This window comes from Parasteatoda tepidariorum, chromosome 11 (assembly GCF_982258835.1).
Source record: "Parasteatoda tepidariorum strain Cologne lab strain chromosome 11, Ptep-v5.0, whole genome shotgun sequence".
In the NCBI taxonomy this organism is placed as follows: Eukaryota; Metazoa; Arthropoda; class Arachnida; order Araneae; family Theridiidae; genus Parasteatoda; species Parasteatoda tepidariorum.
The window spans coordinates 60,312,316-60,334,690 of NC_141765.1; the positions used below are offsets into that span (position 1 = coordinate 60,312,316).

Here is a 22,375-nt window from a genome sequence, read left to right on the forward strand (position 1 = left end):
CGTAGTTCTAATTTATTATTATTGCAACAATGATGCGCTTAAACATAAAGTATCTTAAAACGAATAACAATACATAAGAAAGAAAGCATTAAAGTATAACCCTGAATGCCGTATGCAGGTTGTTAAAACTGATGCTTCAAATAGTTATAACAGGTAGAGTCTGTTCCTTTTGTCTCTTATTAATTTCATTTTTTCCATATTGAAATACTAAAATGATGTCAACATCACTGGAACAGTTTCTTTGTAAAGAATATCTTGGATTACCAAACGTACCAAAGATTAACCAATACAACAGTTTTAACAGTACAATTCCTACTGTCACGTACTTAGTTATAATGAATATTTTGGACTGATAGTTATTAAATGTATCATTAAATATCATACCACATAACCGCTCTTAATAGTTTTTAAACAGCGTGCCGTATATATCTGTGTCTAAGTCGCCCCATTGGAAAAGTTGACCCCTTATTTTTGATGACGAGATAACAATTTCTGGTGTGCCAGATGTATATGTCGAATGCTGGAAAAAAAACAATATAAGAAAAAAACAAAAAATTATTAAGCCTACACAATTTTTTAAAGTTATTACTTCCCATTCTTCTCTCAGGATGTATTTGTCCTCAAATAAAATACATTACGTTATTAAATCCGACATTGATGTTCAGTAATCCTTAAATTGATAACTCTTTATGTTTTAAAAGTTTTCATTGCATAGTATCTTTTGAATTATTTTTTAATAAATTAAATTTTTCGTATTCTAAATTTTTTAATGTGTTTTTAAAAATACCTTTGTAAAGAAAATACAAAAGTAATTGTTTGTAACATTGTAATATATTAAAAATAGCTTTTAAAAGGGGTAAATTGATAGTTATTCTTATCTACCTTATTGCTTGCATTGCATCGATATTCCACGATCAACGACTTAATTACGGATGTATGTCAACCCGCCCCCCCCCCTCGATTTTCGTAAAATTTTGGGGATTCGAAAAGTTTACTTAAACACCAACATATACAATAATTTGAGTTATGTTTATAAATGATTCAAGAAAATTGCGTTGCATTAATATCCTTCAAAAATGCTTATTTAGAGAAAATATAAGAATTTATGAGTAAAAATTTATGTTTTAGGCCTTTGTTTGAGATATGTTAATTTTATTCTTTAAAATCTTAGCATTCTATCCTATATTATTTCCTTGTATTTCTCGTTTTAATTATACATTACGTTAAGAACACAATCTAAATTGAAAATCTTATAGAAATGTTTCACTAAACTCCATCTAAAGAATATTTAAGAAAAAGAAATTCTTGTGTGGCATCAGTAAAGAAAAAATGAAGCACTTCAGTTACAGAAACCCTTCATAAATAGATCGGATTATATTTCTCCGCACTTCACTATGATTCATCTTTTCTTCTTCAACACCATCACTTGAACGTCTCACAAACAAAGTCATTTTTTTAAAAACCTTAAGAAACATGTCTTAAATACTGAGTCAAAAAGTAAGTACAATATCATTATCTCAATATGACAATGACAGTAGAATATTATTTATATTCCATTTGTAAGATTTATCTACAACGCTAGCTGTTTTAATTATTTATATCGATGAAGCTAACTTTTTATTTGTTTACTCCTTGCTTTGTAGATCGAATAGATATGTATTATATGAAGATTAGATCTGTAGATAAATGATACAAATGCATATGATTTTCTTTTATTATGCATAGAAATTTACAAAATACTTACATCGTTGCATACAATACAAAATACGTATTGATAAATGCAAATAAATTAGTTCAGCTTAGTATATGATAACAGTACTGCGTTTTTTAGTGATTAACCACTTCAAAAAAATTTAGTAGCTTGCATTTATGAAGCAGGTGATAAAATTTTATAAAACTCGTCAGTAATTATTACAATTGTGAAGTATAAAATAATTGTAATAAAATTCTAAAACTTAAGAAAATATTCTTAAAATTATTCTTGAAAAAAAAAACTTTATTGTTATTTTTGATCCAAAATGTGAAATTAGGTTATTTTAATTAAAATTTTATTCATTTCTGATAATATTGGTGCTTAAAAGTACCTTACCATATGGATATTATAATGACGAAATAATGACAAAATTTGGTGCTGTTGGATAATTGACTAATTGAAGATTGCGATGAAAACAGGATAATGAAAATTACCGTTGAAGAGGAAACTGTATCATAATTGTAATAAAATTTTTATTCAGCAGTATTTGTAGACCTCGAGATACGAAATTAAAAATATGTTTTTCCATACAACTTTCTAAGTGAAATAAATTTCGCATAATAATATCGATAAGAACAGGCCATGGGAGATAAATCCCCCATGACCAGCGTAGTCAAATGCCAAACTAAAAAAGAGATTGAGTGTTTCCCAACAGACAGTTAGGACCATGGGAAACTATCCATGTTTGGCGATTTATCGAAGGATAAAATAGCTAAAAAGAAAGCCAAACCTCCGTAATCAATATTGAATTTAAAATAAATCGCCAAAAAGGATCTTGAGAATTAGTATAACCTTGTAACTGAAACATTTCCGTGGTAAGAGAAATAAAGAATAATAGTAAAAGTAGATTTTGATGTTCGATTAAATCGCGATAGTGAATTAATGAGTTTTGCATTAGTATTGAAATAAAAAGTTCGCCTTTACATTGATTGTTAAGAAGAGAATAAAATATTTATATTTGCTTTTTATAAATTGTAATAAAAATAATATAATTGGATGAATTTAATAAAAATTCGATTAAGACTGTTTAAAAAAATTACATTTATGAATTTAAAGAAATTTTAAAGGGTAGGAACTATGCAAGGCCTATTATGGCATCACAGATATTAATAAAATTAAATTCCGAATACTTAAATTTGTATCATATGACAAACAAGGCTGTATTAAAAATTATTCTGAGTTTATTTTTTCTGAAAAAATTTTAAGTAAAATATCCCGAAGATTACTCCCGCAAAAAATTCCGAAACAAAGCCATTTTAGAAACACTTTGTAAGATAATTTTCTTTATTTACTGACTTTTTTTATGAAAAATTTTTTTAAAAAAAGTACTTTCTTCTAATAATTACGATATAGGGGAGAGGGGGGCACATGTGAACAAATTTTTTTATTTCTTCACTTTTCGAAAAATATCATCAATTTTTCATAGTAAAAAAGTCCATATGTTTAAATAGTATTTTGTTTGTCTTGTGGAATTTTTTGAGATTTTTCAATAAAATATTTCTTTACTTTATAATATTTTAGAAAAATGACTTCAATTGTTCACATGTGCCCCTATTGGGGGCACATGTGAACAGGCCTGGGGCACATATGAACAAGATTAAAAACACAAAGCAATCATCATATTTCAAAGAAAAAAAACCTTTAATATAACAGATATAGATACGCATTATACTGAGGGGGTTGTAGCTTACTATGTGAATTTAAATTGTACAACAGTACTGTCAATAAGAAAATAATTTTTCAGCTGTACAATAATTTATCCGTAATTGGGTTTTTCGCAACGTCATGTTCCACGGGTGTTGTAATGGGCCTTTTTCTTTCTTCTCTAATACTATTTCATGCTTTTTTTTTCTTTTTTTTTATCTTTTCAATTGTAGCTTTAACAATTCTATTTTCTCAGGTGTATCAGTTAATATGCGTGATGCGCGATCAACCATTTAATAAAAAAAAATTTTTTAAAGGAAAAATTAATAAATTAATTATGGAAAATTAAATAATGATAATTTTAAATGCATACATATTTTTTAAACTTATAATATCATGAGGATAATAATCTTAATACTATGTAGGGGCACTTGTAAACTGTTCACATCTGCCCCAGATGTTTTGTTCACAAGTGCCCCCATCATCCTTCTTAAACCTAACTTGAAAAATAAAGAACTTTTAATTGAGTAAAAAAAAAGAATAATTGTCATAAACTTACCTGAATGTTCATATAATGATCTGCAATAGTTAATTTTAGTTTATTAGTTGATTTATATTATGCTTTCACTTGGAGAAGCGAGCGATTATAATATATGCAACACCAGCTGATACAAAGAAATTGTCAGAATAGACCAACAAAATGTCTCATTGTTCTGAAAGTTTTTCAGAGAGGTAGGACTAGTACTGCCATCAATTGAAAATTTTTCGAGATTTTTTATTTCAAATCATATTGGTAAAACATACCATGTTCACATGTGCCCCCTGTTCACATGTGCCCCCCTCTCCCCTACTGTTTTTATTCCCGATTTGAAATTCAAAATATTAAAATATTTTATTAGTTTCAAACTTCAGTATGATTGATTTAAGCGTTCATTCGGCAATAAATAAGTTAGGTTTTAGAAAACAGTTTTTGCATTTTCTTAAACAAGTTCGTAAATAACATAACTAAATTAAAAAGTTTAATATATAAAAGAACACACAGAAAAAAAATAATATTGACTTAGCTTAACATAATTATTAACTCACATTATTAAAAGGTAAAGTTTATCCAATTTAAAGTGACATTGTACTAGATGTTTAAAGCATTTTTAATACTCTTTCGTTGACTTTGTAAAGTGAAGTTTCTTTTTTTTTTCTTAAAGCATTTTATTTATTAGTATGTATGCTAATTTTTCAACTATAGTTAAGTTGAAACTAAAGTATAACTTATTTTTGAAAACTTACAAATTAGCTTAGAAGTATAAAGATATGTGTCTTAGTTTTAAGAAACGACTGGAACTATTTTTAAGAAATTATACATAGAGGAATATAAAAATGTATATTTTATGATGATTGATTGCAGAAAATCTTCGGCCAGTATATTGTTACTTTAATTTGATAAGAATAAAAGGTAAAAGGTAAATTATTTATCATTATTTAATATTCATTACAGTACAGTTTTTCGTCTGCTTCTTTTACAAGATTTATATATCTTTTTAATGTTATATGAGTCAACAACCAAAGATTGAAATAAGTTATAAAAATAAACTTCTGCACTGTATTCAAAATTTTCTAAAATATGCAGTTGAAATAATGAAAAAGTAAATTTGATTTCATTGTTAATGAAATTGAATTCACGTTTTTCAGACACCATACCCTGCATCAATGACTAGAAATATCAAGTTTTTAAAAAAAGTTATACAAATCTTATATTTTGTTTCAATTAAAAAAAAATACCATTAGCTAACTTTAGAACATTTAAAAAAAAACAATGAAATGCAGCAAATGCTTTGGAAAAAATACTTAACAAATAATATAGATGGAATTTAAAAAAATGTTTTTATATTATTTATAAAGTGGTCTGGGCTAAAAAAAAAAATTTTTCAAATATTCAACCTATTTTGAATATATTTTGAATAATAAAAATATTCAAAATGTGAAGGAAACAGTCTAAGCCTTTGACGCAGATGGAACACGGGTGTCCTTTTTATATATTTTTTCATGACGCTCTAATTACAAACAAAAATATACTTTGGTATCTTTTAATTCTAAAAACAGTAATATGTACAAAAAAAATTTGTTACATTATCGGAATTTATTTGTACTTATTTGTACTTATTTGTACATTATTTGTACTAAAATATAAAATCCAAGAAAAAAAGTTTTTTGAATAAATTTTCATTCATATTCAAACATTTATCAATAATTGATGTTGTAAATTAAGGAAACTTCAATGAGGAATAACTGTTTTTCTTAGATTTAAATAACTGCAAATAGGTGCAAGTTTTTAAAAAAATAGCTGATTGGAAATGAGCCGGAAGATTTTACCTTTCACGGAGAAAAAGACACCACTGTTTCATACAGTATTTTATTACCATAAATTATTTAAATGCAAATTATAATATTCTTCAATTATAAATAATTAAAGTGATATTCAATTATGCAGACAGTGATTATGCAATTATAAATTATTAAAGTGATAAATATAATATTTTCCTCTTATTTGGACCTAAATTAATACAAAATAATTAAAAAAGTGCTAAAAATATGTTTAATAAAAATTCTGAGTCAAAGGATTAAAGACAAATTTCTCTAAAAAATACTTATACTGTATGAGAAATAATGAATAAGGAATATATTGTTAAGGTAGGTAGGTACTTTATTCACGTCACACTACAATTGCTCTATGGGCTAGCGTCGACGGTCTGGGAAGCATACCTGAGAATGATTCGAAGACATGCCATAGCAATTTTAACCTTCTGCAGAGGGGATGGCTCTCCTGATTTGGTAGCCCGACGACCTGCTTGCGAATTCGAGCACTTCACGGTATAATAGTTTATTGAGGGCCGGTACCTTGCAACCTCGGTCCCTAAGCTGGCTGATCAAAGTGATCACCCTCCTGCTTACTGACCGCAGCCAGTGATGCTTGACTACAATTTTCTACTGGGAACCGTGTCCTTATGATCAGTTCACTGAGGAACCAATGATTGTATGAAGACGTAGGAAACTATCTGTTAACAGTGGCTCAAAAACATGCTGTAACTATAAAATAATTGTTGAATTTTAGCTTGTTTATCTCTCAACTATTATTGATTGTTTATATCAACCATTATTATATTAACTATTGCTATTATTGGTTTAGTGTATTTGAATATAAATTTGATAATAATGAGTTATTCCCATTCACGTTGACATTGGTTAATAACTTATTTATAACGAAACTGATAATGAGCTTTTCTCTACAGGTATTTGGTAAATGCCCCTGAGATTTTCAATACTGATGGGATCAATAAGTGATTTAAATTTTCAACAGACCTGAAAATAACTTTAAAACCCAAACGCTTATTAGCAATTTTGTAGCAAACGGTAATAAAACGGTACAGTATTAAAGTAGTACTATATGTCAACAATGCTATATGCCACAATTCAAAACAAAATGTTATGAGTAAAAAAAAATTTAAATACTCTTAAGACCCACTTGTGTAAAATATTATGAAGGAATCTCTTATCAAACCAAAAAAGGATTTAATAACTCATTTGAGGATAGGTAGGCAATTAGCTGGAAATTAGTGTAGAGTATAAATTTGAATGCATTAATGTTCTTTTGCAATGTAGTAAATATCGTTATTATGGCATTCAACTCTGCTAAGATAGAAAATCATTCCCAAACAATCATGTTACTTCCCTACATCGAATTAACATTTTATGCCTTAAATCACCTTTAGGATTCAAAAGTAGTAATTTCAGTTTTTTAACATTTTTTTTTCAATTTTTATATCATCTGATTGAAATACTCAGTACTATTTAAATCTTTGATTTTTCTTTGTATCCCTTTTTAAAAGAAATATTCCCATTATTTCTTTTTAAGTTTCTCTACATTTTTTTGCTGGTAGTTAACAATTTAAAATATTACATTTGAATATTTTCAGCTTTAATTGCCAACATGGAGAAATCAGGTGACAAAGATGACCATTGCTGGCCATCTAACACCATGTACAGTCAACATCCATCCTTAAGAAAACTGGAACCCTTCGAAAAACAATATTTAATAGCTGTGGAAAGAGGAGATGTTGTTCGAGTTACAAGGTAAAATAATTTTATTTATTACTTTACTGAACATATACTATCCTATATGTAACCTTAACTTTTTTCTCCCTACTGTTTATTCAATAACTTTCATGTTTCTGCGTAAATATATTTTTTTAACTATTACTAATAATTAGAACCCAGATTTGCATGACCTTAGAAATGCCTATAAATGCCTTTAAAAACGCAAAGAAATGCCCTTGAAACTGAAAAAAAAAGTCCTTAAAAATGTAAAATATGCCCTATTAATTAAATAAAAGTATTAAACTAAAGCAATAATTTCCTCTTAAAATTACTTTCATTCGTCTCAAAATATATAAAGCAATACAATGTATGCTCCACGTTCATTTAAGTGAGAAATAAATGTTATATAATAAAATAACAAAAAAAGGAAAATATATTGATTTCTGCACTATATATTTTCTGAACGATTTCTGCACTATATATTTTCTGAACGATTTCTGAACTATATATGAAACTTCCTATATTACTCGATATCTGAATTATATTGGATTATTAAATTACACAGTTTCGTTTAATTGTGAACAATAGTAAATTCTTTTCTCGAAAACTGTAATGTTCCAAATAATAAAAATCAGAGAAAATGGAAAGCTATTATAAAGAATTACTTCAAAAGATTTTATATAAATAACATAATGAGAAAACATGATTGCAAGTAGTATTGTGAGTTGCAACATAAAATGTACATAACATACATAAACCTTGTTTTTAATGTAATGAAAATGACTCAAAGCCGAAGAATAGTAAAAAAATGGAATAAAGAATACCCCCAAAACTTAAAAGAGGCACTAAAAAGCAAAAAATGCCCTGCAAAATGCATAAAGAATTTAAAATGTCATAAAAATACGGGCCTTCATAATAATACTCACGTTCAACCAGTTTGTTTATAATACAAATGAATTCCGTATTAAATAAATTCCCTGCCAAGTTACAAAATTAAAAATTTTAATAATAATAAAGATTTACCTCTTACCTGTAACCTCTAAACTATAGTTTCTTCAAAACATGTTTTGATCAACCCCTTGATGCAGAATTTTTATTAAACATATTTTTCATACTTTTTTTTCATTATTTTGTATTAATTTAGGTGCAAATAAGAGAAAAATATTATATTTAGCATTTTTGAAGTTGAAGGTGAAACCTTCCAAACACAGCTCATTTTTATTATATATATATATATATATATATATATATATATATATATATATATATATATATATATATATATATATATATATATATATATATATATGTATATGTATATATATATATATATATATATATATATATATATATATATATATATATATATATATATATATATATATATATATATATATATATATATATATATATATATATATATATATATATATATATATATATATATATATATATATATATAATAGACACCAGTGTCTCATCTGCATCAAAGGCATCAAAACTCGGTTTGATAAGATATTTAACTAAAAGCAACATTGCCATATTAGCTACATACTAAGAAAAATAACTTCAGGAAAAAATGAAGAAATTTCGGAGGGCTTATCAAAATTGCGATGCATCTAAACAACGCTAAATAAGAAAGGGTTCATAGATTAAAAATAATTCTTTCTTCCAGAATACTTGAAATGAAAAACAAAAATTCAGCAATGCTACTAGACGTGAATTGTAAGGATCCCGTGGGTCGCTCTGCTACTTTAATGGCAATTGATAATGAAAATTTAGATATACTTGAATTATTGCTGGAGCACGGAGTTGAAAGTAGAGATGCATTATTACATGCCATAAATGCTGAATACGTCGAAGCTGTTGATCTTCTTCTGGAACATGAAGAAATAGTCCACAAGGAAAATGAACCACATGTAAGTTACATAACTCTACAATGTATGCATGGAATTTACTTTATTTCAGAATTTACTTTATTACAGAATTTTTTTCAATATGAATAATAGTATTATCATCATTATAGATTATTATAGAATTTACTTTGTTTATTATAATAGAATTTACTTTAGTATAGATATTTAAAAAATTCTCTTTAGTATAGATATTTAAAAAATTCACTTTAGAATAGATATTTAAAAAATTCACTTTAGTGCAGATATTTAAAAAATTCACTTTATTATAGATGTTTAAGAAATTCACTTTAGAATAGATATTTAAAAAATTCACTTTAATATAGATATTTAAAAAATTTACTTTAGTATAGATATTTAAAAAATTTGCTTTATTATAGATTATTACAAAATTTTCTAAGCTAAGAAAAATTGGATTAGCATTAGAGGCTCCTATCCCTTTTTTCTTATACAATCTATAAGCCAAGAATGTTAGCATAAATTTTTCTTGGGTCTATTCGAAAATTCAAGATTAACACATTCAGGTGATGAATTTAAATATTAAGTCTAGTACTTATGCTTTGCAAATAATTTAAATGGAAAGTAACGTTAAAATACTTTATACCCGTATGATATTAATAAACAGACTTAAAATTAAATTTTCTTTCTAACCTATTTAGGGGAATTAAGAACAAAATATTAGTAACACGATTCGTTAGTACCGCATATGCAATCAATTCGACATCTAGTTAAGAGAAATTTCAGAGATGCACTTTTTTAAATTTTGCACTTTTTTCAAAAGTTTAATGACACTTTTATTCTTTGGATGCAGTTCCAATAAAACTAGCAGATAGAAGCATTTTTTTCCTTTATTGAAAAAAATGTTTCTGATCATTTTTATTATCAATAAAAAAATTTAGTACTTTATTTACGTCACTCTAGAGCTGTAGCTATAGGCGACGATCTGTGAATCACCTTTGAAGATGATCCGAAGACATGCCATCACAATTTTAATCCTCTGCTGAAGAATGGCAACTCTGCTTTGGTATCTTGAATCAAGCATTTTACACTAGAACTTAAGATCTAACGGGGATCGATAACGCACACCCTCTGTCCCTTTGTAGGCAGATCAAAGTGGTCAATGGTCACCCACCTACTTTGTGACAACTGCCAGTGATACATGACTGCTGTGAACCGTACTGGGAACCGTATCTTATCTACTGGGAACCGTATCTTACGATCAATTCACTATGAGACCAAAAATTATTTGTTTTTTCCTTGAATATGTGTGTAGAGGAGAGAGTTAAAAATTTACTCAATCATATTCCCTAAAAATCACGAAACTCAAAGATTCATTTTTCTCTTCTGTCTTATCCGATACTGCTCTATTGATTAACTGGACGCGTGTTTCTTTTTTTTTTCTTTTTTTTTAGAATTATAAATCTCGATGCATTTTACAGTTTCATACTAGTATAAAACTCTAAAGTATAGCTCTTATTGAGTTGTAAAATTCATCTTGTAAAGACAAGACAAAAAATTTTCTTCTTTTCTTCATACTTATTTCTAAAAATTCTGTTTGTGCTTTCAGAGTTGGGAGAAAGTGGATCGTGATATCTCTACTTTTACAGCAGAAATCACACCATTGATATTAGCAGCCCATAAAGATAATTACGAAATTTTAAAAATTTTATTGGATCGTGGTGCTACCTTGCCTATGCCACACGATGTTCGATGTCGATGTCGTGATTGTGTACAAGCCATGGAAGATGATTGCTTATGTCACTCAAGATCCAGAATCAATGCTTATCGAGCACTCTCTTCCCCATCTTTAATTTGTTTATCCTCTATTGATCCTATATTGACAGCATTTGAATTATCATGGGAACTTCGTAGACTAAGCATGGCAGAGAATGAATTCAAAGAAGATTATGTTGTGAGTAGTTTAAATATTGTTACATTATTATTATTAATGACGTTACTATAATTGCTACTACTAATTCTGAAGTTGCTACTAATGTCACTTCTACTGTTTACGAAAACTCTACTGAAAGAGCTTATTGGAGTAGATTATTTAAATTTGTTTGTCAAATGTTTTTTTGTTAAGGAAAGTAAAAATTGAAACTATAAAATAAATCACAGTTTGAGTTTTTTTTTTAAATCGAAGTAAAGCTTTAATTTTCACTACAAGTACTATCTGTATGAAAAGATTTTAAAAGCGATAAATTAAATGGCAATAGAATATGAACGAAACATAACCTAAGAGTTATGAATAAATATTAACAGTTATTAATTTTATGTTTTCATAAATTTAGTCAATTTTTTTATTGCTGCTGGCCCTAATTCTTTAGTGCCAATTATAAATATGCAATGAGACACCTTACGTGTCAAATTTCGTTAAAAAAAAGCTAGGACGAAATGTTTACTTTTAAGAACTTAATAAATGCTCAACAAAAAAAAAATTCGAGTCAAATAAGCTAAATTATTAAATTTACCTGAATCTTATAATAAACTTACTGGGATTGGACAAAATAATGGAAACATTTCTATATTAACACTTTTTTTTTCTTTCTCACAAAATACTTAGAGAATTATCTTATAAATTTAAAAATGTTTAGTTTATGCGATTTCTCATACTTCTCAATAAAGTTTAAAGCTTTTAGAGATTTGAGAGACCAACTAAAAATTACAAACGGAAAATTATGATTTTAGTCACCCTATGCCAGAAATTGTAGCAATAAATTTATATTTTGTAACGCTTATTTTAGCTATTATATGCACGCAAAAAAATTGACAAAATTTCGTAAACTTAGCCTTAAATATTTATGGAGATACGGACATTCTTATTAAAAAAAATTCTTGGGATTTTTTGCTATAAGTTCAAAAATATTTGATAAAATTACGCAAAATTTTTGGAGTGTTTAAAGTGAATTAGAAAATTTTGCTTTAAAATTTGAGAAAAATCTGTTTAAAACTGTGAAAGATATGAGTAGTTAAAGTAGTTTTTTATACAGAGCATGCAAGGGTAAAATTTAAATTTAATTATTTTTTCTTAATTTTATAGTGAATCGTATTCGGCAAATATTAAAAAAAAAAGTTCCAAATTAAATATCTTAAAAATTTACAAGGTTTCAAGCAATTTTCTTAGTAGATTTCATACTTTTTAAAAGAAAGCTCAAAATAATAAGGGGTTTGCCACAAATTTCATTCTGTACTATTAAACAATATTTATTAAAAATGCACCGGCATTATTGGGAATCATCCCCCATTAAAGTATCTTTTCCTTTTTCTCTCCTTATACAATCATATTTCGGGGTATGAAAGTTTATTGCATGGTATTATCAGTTGTTATTTTATTTTGCTTTATAATACAAGATAATATTTGTAGAAAACCCCTTATCATTTTGAATTTTTATTAAAAAGAATTCCAAAAATCGCTTAGAAAATTGCTTTTGTCAAAGAAATGAACGTGTTCTTTTGGTAGTTTATTCGACTGAATATTTTCAAGTTTACCTTTGGTTATTAAAACTTTACTTTATTATTTTCAAATTCATCTTCAAGCATTTTCGTTCATCTTCATCAAAAAAATAATCTTGTTAATTAATATAAAACATGATATAATGAAATAATCAAAACATATGCAAGTACAATTTTTTGTTGCACAATTTAAACTTGACATAATAAAAAAACCTTTATTACATCATTGTATCTTGTTTTTTCCTTTCTGTAAAAACTGCTGATTTTTTATGATTATTTATTTTGGGACCATGTAGAAACTTCGTTCTCGCTGTCAGGATTTTGCCACAGCTTTATTAGATCATGCTCGAAGCTCTCGAGAATTGGAAATGGTTTTGAATTATGATCCAGCTCGACCACTTTATCAACATGGAGAGCACATGCACCTAGCTAGATTAGAAATGGCAATTAAATATAAACAGAAGAAGGTATACAATTTTTTTTTAAAAATGTGTATCTTATTGAGAAAGTAACTAAAATGTACTTAGAAAACCTATGTTATTTTCAATTTTCATATTCTTTATTTATATTTTTTACTCATTTATATATTTTCTCTTTTGTCACATTTTATACAATTATGTCTGAAATCTAAGTTGGATCATTCTCTTATTTAATATTATCCTTAATCATACACAGAAGAGCCTTTTACATATTTACAAGCAATGTAAACAATATTTTAAAAAAAATAAGTACTTTTACTAATTCTAAATAGCTTCTAAATTAAATACTCTTATTTGAAATCAAATTTTCCCCTATTTTTATATTAAGTCAACGAAATATTTTAGCTTATTAGAATTAAATTTAATCCGCTTTTATGGTATAAGTTAAAAACAATTTTTGAATAAAATCCTTTAATTAAATCCTTTAGATCAGGAGATAGATTACGTTAACATTTTATCGCAAGGAATTTTTACACTTAATTTGGTTAAACATTACATGAAAAAAATATTTATTGAAATTTCTTAATTTCCATCGTATTCCATTTAACCATAAATAAATGAATTTCCATTTCTGTATGAGCGATTTTTTTAACTAATATTCCCTAAATAAACAAAGCCTTCTACTTATAAAGCCATACATTTTTAAAGTTTACAAAGCCATAAAATGTAAATGTGCGAAACAAAAATATACTTTCCTGATATACAAAACCTGCAAGTCTGTTAAATGAAAAATTTCAAAAAAAAATTTTGCTAATGGTTTTGTTAGAGTTCAAAGATAAAGCAATAAAATTCCCTTCAAACCGAAAGTTAATTTAGAAAGAAAATATTTTTTCTTCAGATTTTACTTTTCAAAAACAATATTAACTGAGAAAGGGTCCCAAAAAGAGCAGAGAAGTTACACTCCAAATAAAATACTTCTTTTTTTTACTAACCAAGTTTGGTTCTGTTTTACTTGATCATAGAATTTTAAATTCACAATCAAATATGATACAACAAAACTAGTTAAGGTGCAACCTTTCGATGGAGACATCATTGAAGAACGCTACTTCGACTGCAATATTTTATTTAGTGTTCAATATTTCATACGTCATTGAACCATAATTTATGTCCGAATCATGCCATTTAATAACTTTGAACTTCTTTTTCTGTCAAAGGTTGCACCTAACGGTGTCTGGGAAAAATGTTCAGGCAAAAACATCAGTGTACATAAGTGTGAATAGATCTCAATCAATAATTGCTCATCCCTCTCTAGCTACTTAACCTGTATTGTTACGTAACTAGAAGTTCTAGTTTCCATATTATTTAAGCACCAAAAAATAATATGGCATATCAGTTAGTGAAGTAATAAAAAGTGAAAACATCTGCTTCACAATAGATATACCTCCAGGTAAGAGCCCTGGATGTATCATGTTTCTTTCGCGACAAAAGGATATTCCTTTTCCTAGTATTCCTTTCCAGATGTTCCTTACTTTACCACTTTCTTATTAAATTCATGCAAACCCCAATCCTTATTTATATCATGATTTCGACTTTCGCAGTTTTGACCAGTTCGTGGCTTTGTCCAAACCTTCCACCAAGCACCCAAGGCTTAAATAAGAATATTAGAAGCCATATCATTTAGACCCAAGCATATTTATACCAAGCCAAGATTTAAAATGTTTTCAATGCATATGTGCTATTCTCTTCCATATATGTATTTCATGTGAACTCACTGCTTTTTTTTAAACACTTTATATATTTTACAATGCATAACTATCAAATAACTTTGTTTAATTTTTTTTTTCAGTTTATTGCTCACCCAAATGTGCAACAACTGTTAAGTTCATTATGGTACGATGGATTACCTGGCTTTCGAAGACAAAATCCTCTTTATCAGCTCTGGGATATCATCAAAATCGGAGCTCTGTTTCCATTTTATTCTGTTATGTATATGGTGTGTCCTAATACAGAGAAGAGTCAACTGGTTCGAAAACCCTTTTTTAAGTTTATCATCCATTCTTTCTCCTATTTATTTTTTCTATGTAAGTTCTTACACTTTTATTAAACTTTTATTGCAGTAATTCCGTAATCGCTAATAATTAAATTGCTTTTGATGGTTCTGTAGCTTAATTGCAAGAATTACCTATTACAAAACTTTATATTGAGAAAAAAATATTAAAATATTTTGAAAAATTATCGCACTCAGTATTTTTCATCGAGTCATTTAAAGTAAGACTTGGATTATTTTCGCTGATTAAAATAAGCACAATTTTAAGCAGTTACTTAACTTTTCATCAAACATTGATGTTTGCTTATTTCTTCATAACTTTTTAATCTTCTGTCTTTCTAAAGCCATGGTGTGAATACGCAAATTTTAACAATTCTGGGAAAGTGGGATCAACGCCTAGTGTAATCTTTTTCTAATGCTTTTTTTTTCAACTGCAGACCTTCACGAACCGATCCAATGACCCTTCTCTCAAAAGAAAAGGGAAAAAACCACTCGAGTATACAGTGTAAACCATGCACCTAAGACGTAGTGTTGTTATTGCATCAAGCTATAGAATAATTAATAAGCAAAATGTTTGAAATGATTAGAAAAAACCTTGTTGTTTTTGCATTAAGCACCAAAATAATTAATAAACAAAATGCTTAGAATGATTGGAAAGCACCTAGTTGTTTTTGAATTAAGCCTCGGAATAATAACTCAAATACTTAGAATAATTGGAAGAAACTATTATATTATACCTACTTTAAATCTTAGAAGATCAATAAATAAATGTTCTCTCATTCTACATTATCATATAATCTTTTTAAATAAATATTTAAATTGTAATAAAAATAATTAAAATATTCTGAATTACTTATTATTTGAAAGTTAAATATAGTTCAAACTACAATAAATATAAACATAAGAGTTTAATTTAGAATAAAATTAGTATTCACAATTTAAAGACTGTTATATTGTTGCAAGAAAACTAAAGTCTTCTGTTTGAATAATAACGACATATGCTTATTATTTTAGAGCGTAAGTTTTTAATAATAATTCGAAAGTTTTAATATTGATATGTATTAAACTTACAACTTGAAACTAACTATTAAACTAACTATCTGATTACATGAAAAAATAAATAAAATAGTCAAAAATTTATGCTTATTTTTTTCCATAAATCCCAATGATCACTTAAGTCACAAATTTTTCTCGCTGTATCAGAACTTTGGACATAACTTCTGAACAAAATAAATTTCTTAAATATTTTTATTTTTCATGATGTGATTAAATTTTATTTATTCTATCTACAAATTTGTAAAATTTCTCTGTCATCATTCAAACCTGAATTATAGATGCCATAGTTATTTTCACGTCATCACTTTCCTTCAGTATATTTTTTATTTAATTAAGGAACTCATTTTAAATAAAGCTAAATTTTCACAAAAATGTTTGATTTTGCAAGCAATTTACTTAAATTTCTTAGTTTATATTTGTTATTTGAAAAATATTGTAAAAATATCCTTATAGCTCTTTATTTTACATTGTTTTATTCTTTTCAAAGTTTTACTGATACTGGCATCACAAAGAGTGGAAACAATTGTAGCAGAATGGTTTGGAAATGAAGAAATGCAAATAAGTTCGCATGAAGCTCTAAGAAAGCAAAGAGGTCAACCCCCCACAATTCTTGAAACTACTATACTGCTTTATATCATAGGTAAGAACTCAAATCTATTCACTTTTTTTCCAGTTTCAGTGATCTATAAATACCACACTTGATATATATTTTTAAAAAATTTATTCAAAATTATTAATAGGAACATTTTATTTTATCAATAGGAGCATCGTCGTAGTGTTCTGTGAATTTATGAATTGCAGCTTTGAAATCATACCTTTATTTTCTTAATTATTCAGCATATGTTTAGTTATATTTAAAAGTAAATAAAATATAATATGCAAGATAATTACATAATTTAAATATGTAAGATAATTTAATATTATAATTAAAGCAAGCCAAAGAATTAAAACTATTTGTGACGCACGCTTCTTAAGTATTTTCCCGAATAGAAATTAATCAACCGATTGCAAAAAGTGAGTATTATTCTCAATAATTCGATACCGTAAACCGGGGCGAGTCTACCCATTTTTTCAGTTTGTCAACTTTCAAGTGGTCAAACTTTTGTAAATACTATTAAAGAAAAAAGGCTTTTAATAGGTGTTTCGGAATCGCTATGTATCCCTCTTTAAAGCTGTGAAATTGATTTTAGAAAATATTAACAGTTACGCTGTTACTCTATAATTTTATAGAACTGCTGACAAATCTCTCGTATGGGGCGAGTCTACCCATTCTACTAAAATGAATGTTAACATTGTAAATAATCAAATTTTACTATTAAATTGTTATTTTAGTTACTATATAGGATATTTATGAAGTAAAATTCATAACTTTATTATATATTCCATTTTTTTATTCATAAAATAACACAAATTGAGTATTTGATCGATTATCACATTTTGATCACAGTTTTGTTTTTATAATCATTAACATTATAAAATAATAATTTTTTCTGATTATTGTTGATAAAAATAAATTAAAATTAATATAAATTTACAATTAAATAATTAATAAATAATAATAATTAAAGATTATTAACAAAATCGAAATTCAAACATTGGGAATCGTGAAAAATCATTTTCCCATTCTTTTGGGAGGTAATAATAATTTATAAATAATAATTTATTTAACTTGCATTAAATAAAAAAAAAGTTAATTTTGTAATATAAAAATTGAAAAAATGGGTAAAATAAACATATTTTATATTTACATTTATATTTAACCTATATATTTTCTTATTAATGATAAATTTATCAATGCAGAATTAAAATAATATACTCAAATTCATTTAAAATGTCTTAATTTTGATTTAAACAAATTTCTAAATCATATTATTATGCTTTATTAAAACTAAATACGAATGGGTAGACTCGCCCCGCGAATTCTGGCTTTTTGTTTACAACAGCAAAACTTACATTCTTTTTGTTTTTTTTCATATAAAATTAATGTAATCTTAGTCTTAGATGAGTTTATCACTTAACCAAAGTGAAAATAATAATAATAATAATATACTTATGGAGTACCAACTAAAAGTTTGCTGATTTTCAATACAAATCTCTCAAAAGACGTTTGAACAGGTCGGTTAAAAAGACACCAAATAAATAAAAACGGATCAAACTACTACAGCGCCATCTTCCTTAGAGTCTGAACTAAGTCCTCCGTCGGTAAAAATTTTTTTATTTGCAATTTAAAATAGTGAAAATTAAATAAAACTAAAATGGGTAGACTCGCCCCTGGATGGGTAGACTCACCCCGGTTTACGGTATCACTTTTTATCTTTCTTGTCTTTTAAAAAAATTATTCCTATTCTTTTATATATTTATTCTTTATACAGATCCTAAAAATATAAATACCAATTATTTTTATGAGTGAATTAGAGTAATTAAAGGATATTGCTTTATTAATTAATTTGATTAGAGGATTTTGCTTTATTTAATCCAAAATCAATAGGAATCTACGATCTCGAAGCGTGCTGAAGACTTCTTTCAATATATTTTGTTTCCTTTGTTTTCTTACACAGACTTAGTTTATGACACTATTTGATTTTCCTATCTTAAGTATGTATTGAGCTTTTAGAATTGGCGAAGTATATCGTATCACGCAACTTTTGTTACTACTTCTATTCAATCCTTTGTTTAAATTCCTAATTGGCGGCATTATTGTTCAATGTTTAAATGATGACAAAAACCTTATAATTACTGAGAATTGCTACACCGATATTTTCTACCTTGAAAAATTGCAAAATTCCGTAGAAAAACACATATTTTAATCTTAATGAGAATAATAATATGTAAAAGGATTCTTTCTCGCAAATTATTCATTTATCACGTTTTTAACAATTTATAAGTGTTTAATGTAATTAAATTTCCTTATTTTTGAAAATTATTTAATGAAAAGTATTTTGTAATATTTATTTTTCTTTAAAAGTATTTTTGTAAAAAAATTTTATAAATAAGTATTTTTTATCATATCTTTTAAATCAAGTATAATTTATAAGGCATTATAAAGAATTTTATTAAAAATAATTCATTATAAAATTCTTTTTGGATTACAATGATTAATATTCTTCAAATAATAAAAACAAATGAAACAGTTTGCTAAAACATAATATTTTCGATTGTATCAAACAAGTATTATGGTTCTTGAACTGTAACTCTATAATATTTTTATATATATTTTATTAAATATTTATAATTAAAAATATTGTTATAAGAATACAGTTATAATTAAAAATATTGTTCTGTTCCTTTATATAATGATCTACTAAATTTTTTTATAATGTTATTTCAGCACATATATGGCAAGAGACCAGAGAGCTTTGGACAAAAGGAATAGTTCTATATTTTCATAATTTATGGAATATTATTGACTTTACAAGAAATAGCTTATATGTTGGAACTGCTGGAATGCGTATTTTAGCTTACTTTCAAGTAAGTAAAGCCAATTCTACAACTAATATAATGCTTACATTAAATCAATATTTGAATATTTGGTGACCATTATTAAAATAGAGGTGTTTAACCTTTTTGAAACCCAGTGTTCAATATATTGGGCAACATTTGATACAATTTTGTCCCTTAAAAAATAAGATTTTAAGCTTATATACTTTTACAAAGCGATTTTCTATGTAAAAATATAATTGGATTTATCCTCGTTGGTCAGAGTTTTTAATTACAATGAAAAATTATTAGGAAGGTAGGAAGTTCGATTCAAGTACCTTTTTTGACATTTTTATGGCATATAAATATCTTATTATTTGAGTCTAGGAGATTTTATTTCATGAATAAAATGGGAAGATATAAATCCTAAAAGTACTCTATATTATGCAGGAAATTCTAAAATTTGATATTTATTATTTTTATGTAATAATTAAAAATAATTAAGTTAGTTAAGTTTAATTAGTTTAGTTTTAAAGAAATATTTTATCGCAATTTGAGTTTTTTGTCCACTAAGCAACCTATTTCTAAGTAAAAATCAATTTTACTGCCATTATTTAAAGCTCGGTCATAAAAGGTTAAAGCCTGATAACAAGAAAATTGCTAAACTAAACTTAATTAAATTTGCTGTAAGTACTGCAGGATGGCGAAAATAAAAGCAAGCCTGAAAATGTCACTGACATCTATAAGTTGTTTATAATTTATCATTGATATCATAAGTGTTTTACGGGTCGCTTTTATTTTGGCTACTCTGTATTAAGATGGTAAAAAAAATGTAAAAGGAAAAAATAGTTCGTTTTTTTGTCACCAAGGAGAAAAATAGCGTTGAAAGGCCATTTTTTCCAGGCAAAAATTAGCACATTAAGTGCAAAAAATTAACATTTTGCATGCATTTTAATATTGGGATATCTCATTTACAATCATAATTGCAAAAGACATTAGCAACCATGCCTTCTCTTAACAGAAGCAACGTGTTGTGTGCAGATTATCACATAGAAACGAGTATCAAGCTACTTGCAGAAAACTAACCGCTCACCTCAAACTGACCTCAAAAATGACCTTAAAAAAATATTTCAAACCCTGGTGGTAAAAAATTGAACTTTTTTTTCCTTTCAAAAACAAAATTCTTATGATTATTTCTACAATTGTTTTGCTGCCGGCCTCTAAAAACCTCTAGTTTAAGTATGACTACTGTTTAAACCTCTTTCAAATAAAATACAATTTCAAAGGCTCAAGCAGAAATTTCTGACAATCCTATGGCAGTGTTTATTCCTAGAGAAGCTTGGAATGCATATGATCCGATGCTAATAGCTGATGGCTTATTCGCAGCTGGAAATGTTTTTGCGTAAGTTTTCTCTACGTTTTAAATCCTTTTACTTACAGTTCAATTCTTGCAGAAGACGATAAAATTTTGCCGGTGGAAAGAGCGTATTGAGTGTGCCAGTCACGTGAGCGTTTTTTAATTGAACTGGCGATATTCTCATTCATTTTCCAAAGATGAAAGCTATGGTCTGATACAAAAATTTGACGCTTTGGCGTAAAATTTCAAGCTGATTTAACTTTGGCGTGCAATGACACTTAACACTTTAAATCAGATATTCAGCAATCACACTAAATAATGGTATATATAGATGCAATTTTCGTAAAAAATGAAATTTAAAAAAAATTCTCATGAAAGGTATCAAATTAACGAAGGGAAGAAATAAAAAAAAGTATTCAAAATCTAATGAATCAATGCTAGAAAAATGGTATTAAAAAACCAAAACAATTTGCCGGTCATAGAAAACTTTAGGGCGCATCTAATTACCTGCGTAATTAATTGATCTTATTTTATTCAGGGAATCAAACAGTTTTTTATGCTTTACTCAAACTTCCCTTATTAGTAATCGAGGCACTCTAAAATAAAAATATGCAAAGAATCTACTTTCAATAATGATACATTTTAAGCGAATTAGATATTCAATATGACAAAATTCATTATTGAACTTCAACTCAATTTATCTGTCAACTTTGAATTCCTTACCTAACTTCGTCTGTGGAATTCCTTATCACATCTATGAAAATAGAGTCAAAATTTCTTTAAACAACGAATAATAAGTTTAGTGAAAATAAACAATTTTTTTGAGTTTGATAGTTTTATGAGTAATCTTTTGTAATGATATACTTATGTGCTTTAATTCTTTTTCAGGGCTCTTAAATTAGTTCATATATTTTCGATCAATCCTTATCTAGGACCCTTACAAATTTCCTTGGGTAGAATGGTCATAGATATTATTAAATTCTTCTTCATCTATGCTCTAGTATTATTTGCATTTGCTTGCGGTTTGAACCAACTACTTTGGTACTACGCTGATATGGAAAAGAAGCAATGTTTCAGTGGACCTGGTGGAACCGAAAATTGGACTCAGCAAAGGGATTCATGTTTAGCTTGGCGAAGATTTTCCAAGTTAGTGAAAGTTTCTATCGATTTGGCACAACATATTTTAATTCATTGTCTTTATGGAACTCATGAATATAATCTTTTACA

At 26.9% G+C, this 22,375-nt stretch overlaps 1 protein-coding gene across 1 annotated transcript in view; it reads left to right on the forward strand.

Moving 5' to 3' along the window:
• Positions 1–1,361: 1,361 nt before the first annotated feature.
• LOC107446666 (transient-receptor-potential-like protein) overlaps positions 1,362–22,375 on the forward strand; it is a 31,564-nt gene continuing 10,550 nt past the window's right edge. The window contains exons 1-10 of the mRNA XM_016061366.5: positions 1,362–1,497; positions 7,366–7,522; positions 9,162–9,405; positions 10,967–11,311; positions 13,149–13,319; positions 15,118–15,352; positions 16,862–17,014; positions 19,703–19,842; positions 21,078–21,193; positions 22,037–22,294. Coding sequence (XP_015916852.2) covers positions 7,380–7,522; positions 9,162–9,405; positions 10,967–11,311; positions 13,149–13,319; positions 15,118–15,352; positions 16,862–17,014; positions 19,703–19,842; positions 21,078–21,193; positions 22,037–22,294 — 1,805 coding nt within the window. The 5' untranslated portion in view covers positions 1,362–1,497; positions 7,366–7,379. The remainder of the gene's footprint in view (positions 1,498–7,365; positions 7,523–9,161; positions 9,406–10,966; positions 11,312–13,148; positions 13,320–15,117; positions 15,353–16,861; positions 17,015–19,702; positions 19,843–21,077; positions 21,194–22,036; positions 22,295–22,375) is intronic.